We start from the raw sequence: 11,282 nt of genomic DNA on the forward strand, positions 1-11,282 counted from the left end.
ATCAATCAGTATGTATCTCAATAGTTGAGTGTTATGTGCCTTATATCAAAGGTTTGATGCAAAACTACTATCGAGTCGGGGGTCTCAACGGAAGCAACCACTCTATTCCTACGGGGTAGAGGTAAGGTTGTCTATATCTTACCCTCCTCAGACCCTACCATAGTTTTGCTATTGGTGAAATTTACTGAGTACGATGATGATGATATTTTTTTTCTAAATGGATAAAAAAAAGGCGCTAATTGCAAGTCGTAAAAGCCCAAACGTACATGAAAGTAATGCCAAGGTTAGAACATATTTGACATGATCAGTATTTTGGGTGAAATTCGGCCCATTTCACCTTCATAATTTTAGTTAATTATTTTCTGGTTTAATCTTATTTGTTCACGAAAACATTTTTAGGCTACCAACAATTAATTCTTCATATATTTCAATGAAACTTGGAACCAAAGTTATTGTTCCCAAACTTTTATTTTTTACAACCAATTACTGGTCAAAGGTGATTAAAACAGTCGTAATGAGACAACTCAATACTAATAAAATGAACCCGAATAGGTTGCCTCGTGTTCCATTTATACCCAAACTACCCGAATGCATTCCAATCAGGCAACTAATCAAATGATGTTACATCACATACGCAATCATTCGTCTTATTGGCGTAGTAAAAACCGAAATTGGAAACTAAATCACCAAAAGGAATTGGTTGAGATGGTGCTGTCGAGAACCCAACCGGGGAATTGAAGGTTCCCCAAGTACCCTATGAATTCAGTAATATTATTTTTAAATACTTTACTTCCCATGAAACAGGGTCCAAGCTTCGCTGCTTGCTTGATCTATCAACCATGAGATTTGGTCAAGTTTAAAATGAATTACTATTTACTAAAATTCAATTATCTATGTTTAAATATGCTAATATGTTTAAAATGGTTATATTGGGTTTTAAATTATTAAAATGTTACCGGGTTCGAAAAATTTTGCGGGTTTTATATTTATGCATTTAAATTTGTTTAAAAACTTAAGCCCAATGAAAATAAACCACGTGCATTTGTCCACCCAACACATGCATTTAAATTTGTTTAAAAAATAAGGCCCAACTTAGTGTCACGCCATCCATTGACGTGCACTATGGACGACCCTATTAAGCTAGTCGTTCAATATATCACCCAACGCTGTTAATTATCTAACTTTTAATTTTAACATGATACATTTATTACTTCAAACATGTACACAATTTGTTCGACCTGAACACAACCCATTTAACAACAAATATGTATCCATTCAACTCAATCTCACCCATGTAAACACAACCCCATGAATGTTACTTATGTTATTGTCATGTAACTCCAAAAATAATACCCTTGTATGTATCCCATATCCCTCTAGTTTCCCCTATATATACCACTATACACACACTCCCTATACTTTGTACCTCTATACTCCACCACCACCATGGTCTCTTCTCCAATATTCCTTGCCATCATTCTTATCATAACCTTTGCGAATTCCTGTGCCACCAAGATTGGCAATGGCTACCGCCTCATATCCGTCGATAAAACCGCCGATGGTGCACTCATAGGCCACCTTCAAGTCATCCAGAAAAACAATATCTATGGTCCTGATATCCAACTATTGCAATTATATGTCAAGTAAGCTTTCAACACTTCAATTATCTCTGTTTTTTATTTTTACTTTACCCCCTTAACATTATTTACATTTTTTATTTCGAAATAGAAGGCAAATGGGCAATGAAGTAGCGTTATTAGCCTTTTTCAATTGTAAAAGCAAAGTCATTTGAATAAAAAATTGATAGATCTTAGAGTGATAGCATTATTGTGGATGAGTCGTTACGAGCTGAGGACCAGGGGCGGACCCACATAGGTTCGATCGGGATCCCGGGACACCGATATTTTTTAAAAATTACTTAGAGACGGTATATTAAATTTTGTAAGGACCCCATAAAAATTAATACTTGGAACCCATACTATTAAGATTGAACTGGTATATTGGAAAGTCCCTTGTTTTACTTCTGAGAGGTTGTAGGTTCAACCCCCACCATACTCCTTTTTTGTTGTTTTTTTAATATCCTAGTCTTAGTTATTCAGTTAGGGTATTTGTGCTTTTTGTTAGTTTCTCTCATATAGTCATTATCACCATGCAACATATATAATGTTAACATAGATTTTGCATATTCTTTTATTATTTACCTTGTGTATGTATATTATAATTAATCATTTATTTGTGTTAGAGTTATTTTTTCATGTTTTGGTCAATTATGTAAGACCATATATATAGATTACGTTCATGTTTTTCGGGTATGAATTAAAAGTGTATGTTTCATCTAGTTTGTAATTTAGATTCTTTCTACTTACTCGTTCCCAATGACACCATAGTTCCGTGTTTTATTATGTTCCTCGCCTCGACCCGACCCGAATAACGACCGACCTGAAAAATTTTGTAAACCGAAAAAATTGGGACTCCATTGACAAAAAATCCTGGGTCCGCCACTGCCGAGGACACTAGGGGTGTGAATTTATGACATGATACAAACCTAACACGAAATTCATGGGTTTGGTATAAATTGATTCTGGTCAGTTTAGGGTCGAACTTGTGAAAACGGGACTTATTCAGATCGAACCTGATGAGTTAACCTGTTTTTTTTTCATATACGATTATATATTGTGTAAGTATCTTACGTTCAAATTTTAAATTAAAAAAAATAACTAAACATTTTATAGTTAAAATGCCATTGTCCGGTATAAATTTGTATTTTTTTTAAATTTAAACTTCAAATAAATATTAAAAATTTTGGGATCAACACGTGAATATGCATGTCGTGTTCGTGTTCGGTACACGTATTTGACACAGATTTACTGTTTAGATCAAATTCAGATTCATGTCAGGTTGGATACACGAACACAACCTGTTTAACGCCCCGTAAAAGAAACTAAAAGTATCAATTGCAATGATATAAACACGTATTAGTTCTCAAGCCATGTTATTAAAATAATATGATTTATGTTAAAATATACAAAGCCTTTTATATATTTATTATTAGTATATGGGTTAAATGTGTTCAAATATAATATTTCAGGTACGAAAGTGAAACTCGTTTACGAGTACACATCACCGACGCACATAATCAAAGATGGGAAGTACCGTACAACTTGTTACCAAGGCAACAACCTATTAAACAACCCACCGGTCAAACAAGTCAAAACCTTAAAACAACGGCTGAATTCGCGGGCGGCGAATTAACATTTAGCTACATTGCCGATCCGTTTTCGTTTGTTGTGAAACGAAAACGGACTGACGATGTTCTATTTAATTCGGCTGTTGACGAATCCAGTCCGTATAATTCACTGGTCTTTAAGGACCAGTACCTTGAGATTTCGACATCGTTGCCAGGCGACGCGTCGTTGTATGGTCTTGGTGAGAACACACAACCTCATGGAATAAGGTAGTTAAAACTCTTAAGTGTGTCGTGTGTGTAATGAATGTGTAAATATAGATAAGGTGTGCATACAATTTGAAACCGAAATAACTGAATCAAAACAAAAATTAACGGGTTGTTTTTATGTTTTTTAACCTAAATTGAACCGAACTTATATTAATATTTTATTTTTTATTTCAAGTAATTTAAATAGGTTTAATTAGTATTATTTAACCGAAATATGTTAGCTCAAATGTATACTAATCAATTAATTATTAATTAAAAAAATATGGGCCAAAATTCTTTATTTTTTGCCAATGCTTTCTTTTCGGGCCCACATTTTCAAGCATAAATGACAAAACAAAAAAAACTAAACCGAAACTTAAGAAATAAAACCGGACGGCTTTCAAATACTAAAAAACCGACATTTTAATTTTTGTTTCGGTTTTAGTCCAAAACCAAACTAAAGCGACCAATGTACACCGCCTAAATTGTGGATTTATATCTTTTACTTATATTTACATAAAACTACCTCTAACAATGACTAACTACATTTGTGTCTAATAAAGGTTAAACCCTAACGATCCGTACACATTGTGGACAACGGACCAATCTGCGATAAACCTTAACATGGATTTATACGGATCGCATCCAGTGTATATGGATTTGAGGAACGAGGGCGGGGAGGCGAAGGCACATGGGGTGCTATTGTTAAACAGTAACGGGATGGATGTCGTGTATAGACGAACTTCGTTAACGTATAAAGTGATCGGGGGTGTTTTCGACTTTTACTTCTTTTCGGGGCCGAGTCCTCTTGCCGTTGTCGATCAGTATACACAACTTGTTGGTCGACCTGCTCCAATGCCCTACTGGTCACTTGGTGAGTACTATATGTTACTAAATTGTGCATAACATGTTAGATATTATATTTTATTTATATTTTTGGCCTTTAGAAAAAAAATATATTATTTTGGTTAGAAATATTTGTTTGAATAAATACAATATAACGTTGGCCGACAAAAATTAGAACCGTAATTAGCGTAGGAAAGTGACAAGTTTTGTAGGGAATGATTAGAGGGTATTTAGGTTGTAAAATAATATAGTATAAATGAATTTTAATAGTTTAAATTATACCTCATTTGTCTATAATAATCTATTCATGTGATTTAAGTTTATTTCTATCATTCACAATGTGTTAGAAGTTGTAATCCTGGTATAATGAATAAGTAACTATGTTCGTATTTAATGAATAATTTACTGGATTTCGTATATAGAATGTTATAAATTGTTTTAAAACGACACTAACAAAATAGAGGGGCGGACAATTTTAGCTTTTTTTTTTTGTAACCTAGGATTGCCTTAGACAACGTAAGTCAAAATTAGAAGTGCCATTGCATACCTTGAACATTCATCATTTTTGAAGGAACGTTTTCATTTAACACTTTTGTCACTAGACCGAATACCTTTCGGTGAATAATATGATTTGAATATTTTATAACATCATTATTTTAAGTCATAATACGTTATTGTTTCCTCTCTTTAAGGAAACATGATATTTTTCATTAAGTATTATTGTTATTATTTCATTAAACATGTATCAAACATGAAACATTCATTCTTATACAAGTTATTTAATGATTTTTTTCATTCCATACCTTAGATATATATAACTATAAATAGTTGTTTTATTTTCTTCTTTTTTGCATTTCTATGATTTCTTATCTTTCCAATCAATGTTCTATTAAAGACAATTTAAATATTGGTGTTCTAACAAAAAATCTTTTATGATTTCTTTGTTTTCTAATCAGACCTTGCCCATACACGGGACACATGTCTGTAGGTCACTCTTTTTAATAAACATGTTCTCAAATTAATAGTCAAAATATCTATGCTCAAACCAATAATTGATCATAAAAAAAGACTATATAATATTTTGATAACAATTCTTTTATAGTTGTTTACAAAAACTGTATCTATATGTTTCTGAATTGTAAAATTATAATATTTATTTAATACATATTATAATGTTATATGTATTTTATATATATTTATATATCCTTTTGTAATTATTTAGTTCATGTAATATACGGGTTTTAACCTAGTTTTTTTTAATATATTATAGGGTTTCACCAGTGTAGATGGGGATACCACAATCTATCAGTGGTCGAAGACGTAGTCGAAAATTATAAGAAAGCCGAGATCCCACTCGATGTCATTTGGAACGACGACGATCACATGGACGGACACAAAGATTTCACTCTTAATCAAAAAAATTACCCTCATTCGAAATTGATTAATTTTTTAAACAAGATACATTCACAAGGCATGAAGTACATTGTCATAATTGACCCTGGAATTGGAATTAATTCCACTTATGGCACTTACCAAAGAGGCCTCGCTAACGACGTCTTCATCAAATACGAAGGAAAACCGTTCCTAGCCCAAGTCTGGCCTGGGCCCGTTTACTTTCCGGACTTCCTCAACCCAAAAACTGTCTCCTGGTGGGTTGATGAAATCCGGAGGTTTCATGAGATCGTGCCAGTAGATGGGCTATGGATTGACATGAATGAGGCCTCGAATTTTTGTTCGGGCCTATGCTCAATCCCTAAAGGGAAGCAGTGCCCGAGTGGGACCGGGCCCGGTTGGATTTGTTGTTTGGATTGTAAAAACATAACTAAAACAAAATGGGACGAACCGCCTTACAAGATTAACGCATCGGGGACACAAGTCCCCATCGGGTACAAGACCATCGCGACTAGCGCGGTTCACTATAACGGGGTCAGGGAATATGACGCCCATAGCATATACGGGTTTTCTCAAACCATCGCCACACACAAAGGGCTTCAAAATCTTCAAGGAAAACGGCCTTTTATCCTGACCCGATCCACATTTGTTGGATCGGGCCAGTATGCGGCCCATTGGACCGGAGACAACAAGGGGACATGGAACGATCTTAAATACTCGATCTCCACCATGTTAAACTTTGGTATATTCGGTATCCCAATGGTAGGGTCGGACATATGTGGGTTTTACCCGGCCCCAACCGAAGAGCTATGCAACCGTTGGATTGAATTAGGCGCATTTTACCCGTTTTCAAGAGACCACGCGAATTATTATTCGCCACGACAAGAACTTTACCAATGGAAATCCGTCGCAAAATCGGCTAAAAACGCTTTAGGTATGCGGTACAAGTTACTTCCTTATTTATACACATTAACCTACGAGGCCCACACCACGGGCGCCCCAATAGCCCGGCCCGTTTTCTTTTCGTTCCCAAACATCACGAAACTATACGGGCTAAGCACACAATTTTTACTAGGGAGTAGTTTAATGGTGTCACCCGTGCTCGATAAACACCAAACGAAAATAAGCGTAATGTTCCCTCCGGGAACTTGGTATAATTTGTTCGATTTGAAACGGGTTGTCGTCGCAAAAGAAACCGAGTCTTTCTCAATGGATGCTCCTTTGCATGTTATCAATGTACATTTGTATCAAAACACAATTCTACCTATGCAAAGGGGGGGATTAATATCAAAACAAGCGAAAACAACACCGTTTACATTGGTTGTTACATTCCCCGCGGGGGCGACGAATAGTGAAGCGTCGGGAAACCTTTACATCGATAACGACGAGCTACCCGAGATGGGATTGGGTAACGGGCAGTCAACGTATGTTGACTTTAAGGCGAAAGTTGAAAATGGTTCAGTTATGGTATGGTCAGAAATTATGGAGAGTAAGTTTGCTATAGAGCAAGGGTTGGTTATTGAGAAAGTGACGGTTGTCGGGTTGGCTGGAGTTCGCGGCGGGTTTGCGGTGGAGGTAGAGGGTGGTGGTGTGGATGTTTTGGAGGTTGAATTGGTTGAGACAGAACATGTTTTTTTGGAAGAGTTAAAAATAGGTAAAGGTAAGAACAAGAGTAAAATGTTGGAGGTTATTGGGTTGAAGATTCCGGTTGGTAAAAGATTCTTGATGACTTGGAAAAAAAGTGAGTGATTAGTTTGTTTTATTTAGTACTAAACAAGTAATTGTTTGGGACTCTAATTATATGTTGTGAGGTTTAATATGTTGTTGATGTCGAATGTTGAGTGAGTCAGATGTTTATTGACTTGATTAATAAACCATTGAATGTTACAATTTCAGTTTGTTAAAATAGTTTATATTAGAGGTGTAAAAAATATCTGGTTTTGGACTCGACCTAAAACCTGTTCCTACACAAACCCAATCTGCGGGCACGACCTAATATTAGGTTTCTTTCCAGATCGGACGTTCCAGAACTGGTTCCACATTTACCCGCTCAAAACCCAACATTACCCGAAACCTAAAAAAACCTGGAAAACCTGGTCAAATACCTGACTATTCATGGAACCGGTTCCTACTCGACCCTTCTTTTACTTCTATTGACCATACCCAGAACCGATTTCTACTCGGTTCTGGTTCCTGGTAATACCCGGTTTATGCACATCTAGTTGATATTTTGAGTATTGAGAAGAGAACAGGCCACCAAAATAAATACTTTGAATGGGCTATTGACCCACTCGATATGGGCTCTCCTCTAACTAATGTTATTTGGAAAGAATCCAAGACTGTTTTACTTTTGAGTTAGAATTATGATTGTTACAATAATTGTTTTGTGGGTTTAATGTTGATTTGGTTACATTGTATTGATTGAAGCCACATGCTGAAAAAGTCAATCGGTCGGGTTATTGATATTAATGGGGTGTTTGGCCTAGCTTTTATTTTTTAGTTTATGCTTATTACCTTAAACAAATAAGCTTTTTTAAATAAATTAAAAACCATATTCAAATAAGCTTATTCAAATCTATAATATATATAAACGAAGACATAAAAATCCTACGTGTCGCGATGTGGTCGCTCCCCCTTTTTTGGAGTCACCAGATTTGCTTGATTTTTAAATGGAGATTTCTCATGCATTTGACCCAAATTCATGGGTATGGGTCTTACCAAACCCAGATATTCCTTAAATGGGTTATAACATCTCATTAAATTAAAATTATTCTCACCAAACTATTTATGTAAAAATCCTATAAAATAGGATATAATAAAAAATAATATCTTATTTATTTTAATATATATATATATAAATTAAAAAGCCAATTTGATAGTAAAAAAAAATAAACGGGTCTTTGGTCTCATCAAAACTATATAGCTTTTAAACCGGGTTATAACATCTCATTTATTTGTGAAACAATTTATCATCAAACCATAAGTATATTATTAACTTTCATACAATAAAACAAATATAATTTTAAAAAAATAAATAAATATTAGAACAAACAATATAAAACAACCCCCGTAATACGAGGGATAAAAACTAGTTAGCATATATAAGCTAATAAGTATAAGCTTAAAAACCTAAACCAAACACCAAGTTAAACTTATTTTGTAAAAAAAAGAAAAAAAAAAGAAAAAAAAAGCTATAAGCTTTGTTAAAAAAGCTAGGCCAAACAACCCCTAAGTTTTTGAAAGTGAATTTGGATTCCGATTGTTTTTGAATTGGAATCCAGTAAACCGGTTTGTCTTAAAAAAATTCAAATCCGGTTAAATTCACATTGTATTTGAATTGATCGAGTGATTGATATTAAGTTTTTGTTTTTTCTCCGCACTTTGTATTGTATATAAATATATTATTCGAAATCGGATATTTACATCTTGAAATGAAAGGTTAAATTCGATTTGAAACTGAATTCGGAAATTTGTTCAATTCTAATACAATTTGAAAATTGATATAAGTGTATTTGAAATCTTAATTTGATATATATATATAATAAATTTCAATCCATATAACAAAAAAAACTATGGTAGTATACTAGTATAGTAGTATGAAGAAAACCATTGCCTCTAAAACATAAAATACATTTGTATACGTATTTGAATAAAAGAAAAGGTATAAAGAAACAAACAAAAACTGAAAATGACAGGTCAGCGTCCACATGGGGGTATCTGAAATTAATAAGGAATGGCTGGTTGGGAAGAGCAAACGTGGCATGGAAAGTCAGTTTATTTGAAAGTGAGATGTCCACGTGAGTGCCACGTAAGAAAATGGATGGCGGCAAATCCAAGCAATCTTGATTTTAATCATTTTATATTTATACGGGGTGAACTTGACATGTTCCTCTCATCACTTTATAACAAATTACAAAAGTTAAAAACCAACATTAACGTCCTGTTTTAAAAAAAAACCGTATTTTACGGATACCGGATTTAGTTAAAAAATGATATAACCGGTTGAATCGGATTATACCAGGAGGTTCAACCAGTTGAATAATTTACCCTATAATTTTATATAAATGCAACTTTCACCTCAAAAAATAGATTATGTTACGGACTGAAACCATTGCAAGGTATGAGACTTGTCTCACATCGGTTGTATGGGCAAATGATGTGGGGTTTATAAGCCAAATGGGTTCCCTCACCTATCAGACTAGTCTTTTGGGTTGAGTTCTTCTGTTTGGCTTGTAACATTGGTATCAGAGCCAACCTCGGAGAGGTGGCCCACGAAGTGGTGGCATGGAGGAAGCCACCCGTGACCAACGTGGCCGTGACCAACGAGGACTCGGAGTGGTGGCCTGGAGTGAGCCAGCCGTGACCAACGAGGACGTTGGCCCTCAAGGAGGGTGCATTGTTACGGACTGAAACCATTGCAAGGTATGGGACTTGTCCCACATCGGTTGTATGGGCAATTGATGTGGGGTTTATAAGCCAAATGGGTTCCCTCACCTATCAGACTAGTCTTTTAGGTTGAGTTCTTCTGTTATGATACCAATGTTACAAGCCAAACAGAAGAACTCAACCCAAAAGACTAGTCTGATAGGTGATGTGTAACACCCCGTAACCGAACCAAAAGTATCTACAATGACATCCCCAAAAGTGACCCCCTATGGGCTAGTGGCTGTACTATAACTACCCAAGATTCACTCTATGTTAGCATCACCACTAACTGCTTACACAGAGTATCAAAAAGCGGACCCTGACTACTACCACCCTAACACAACTAAGAATGGTGGTATACCAACCACACCAACACTGCCACCATCGCCACCAACACCGCCAGCAAACCCCGGATCCGTGTCTCCATCCGGTCAATCATCCACTAGGAGTATGCGCCATCCCTCCTCAGCTGAGCAATCGCATACTGGCTGTCCAGTATGCAGTCCGCCAAGTACCTCCTCCTCTGGATACCCACCGTCAAGGCGATGGTGTGCTCAACCACCTGCTCGGTGAGCACTCGGAGCCATGCAGCCTCGGAGGAGGGACGCTCATCCCTCTCCGACCTAGGGGTACCCCACACGGGTGGAGGCACAGGCTCGGGCTGGGGGCGGGAGGACTCGCCCCTGTGGAAGGTAGGTCTGGGTGGGGTAGAGTTAGGTGGGACATAGGGGACACTGATCCGCGCCGTGAGGCGGGATCCGGGTCTGGGAGGGGTAGGGGTGGCCTGTGGTGCTGTGGGGTGGGGGATCTGGCAACCCTAGTAGGGGAGGACAGGCTAGTACTCCTACGGCTAGTCTCACTAGGCTCAGTGCTGGATACTAGGCGTAAGATCCTAGAGTTCCCGGAACTGGTCTCCTCCGGGTCCTCCTCCACTGACAGACTTCGTGATCTCGACATCCTTACCTGTACACAAGTTAGCAGACATATAGTTCCTTCCATAATGTAAATCATAATTAAATTAATATACACATACTTATACAACTTTGTCACATAAAAATATTATCATATACTTACACATATGTTGCCGATTTTACCTATTAATGTTCCCCGTGACTTCCCCTGAATTCCCTCGTGCGGACAAGTCTGTTATTATGTTCCGGACCATAATAACTCACTTGTCCATCCA

General features: G+C 36.5%; 1 protein-coding gene across 1 annotated transcript; it reads left to right on the forward strand.

Moving 5' to 3' along the window:
* The first annotated feature begins 1,200 nt into the window (after nt 1-1,200).
* On the forward strand, nt 1,201-7,497 carry LOC143589804 (alpha-xylosidase 1-like). Its single transcript, XM_077070458.1, has 4 exons — nt 1,201-1,643; nt 3,089-3,454; nt 3,997-4,307; nt 5,550-7,497. The coding sequence occupies exons 1-4, from the start codon at nt 1,447-1,449 to the stop codon at nt 7,418-7,420; spliced, it is 2,745 nt and encodes a 914-aa protein (XP_076926573.1). The 5' UTR covers nt 1,201-1,446; the 3' UTR covers nt 7,421-7,497.
* Nucleotides 7,498-11,282: the final 3,785 nt, after the last annotated feature.

The sequence above is a fragment of the Bidens hawaiensis genome, unplaced genomic scaffold (assembly GCF_021521415.1).
Source record: "Bidens hawaiensis isolate Kalapana, Puna unplaced genomic scaffold, B.hawaiensis_p1.1 tig00037818_1, whole genome shotgun sequence".
NCBI lineage: Eukaryota > Viridiplantae > Streptophyta > Magnoliopsida > Asterales > Asteraceae > Bidens > Bidens hawaiensis.

What these genes read in the sequence shown, in the direction of transcription:
- LOC143589804 (XM_077070458.1), top strand. Translation starts at nt 1,447, where the DNA reads ATGGTCTCTTCTCCAATATTCCTTGCCATCATTCTTATCATAACCTTT. An exon ending in ACACAACCTCATGGAATAAG is followed by an intron (nt 3,455 to 3,996) that starts GTAGTTAAAACT and finishes TGTCTAATAAAG; the next exon opens with GTTAAACCCTAACGATCCGT. An exon ending in AATGCCCTACTGGTCACTTG is followed by an intron (nt 4,308 to 5,549) that starts GTGAGTACTATA and finishes AATATATTATAG; the next exon opens with GGTTTCACCAGTGTAGATGG.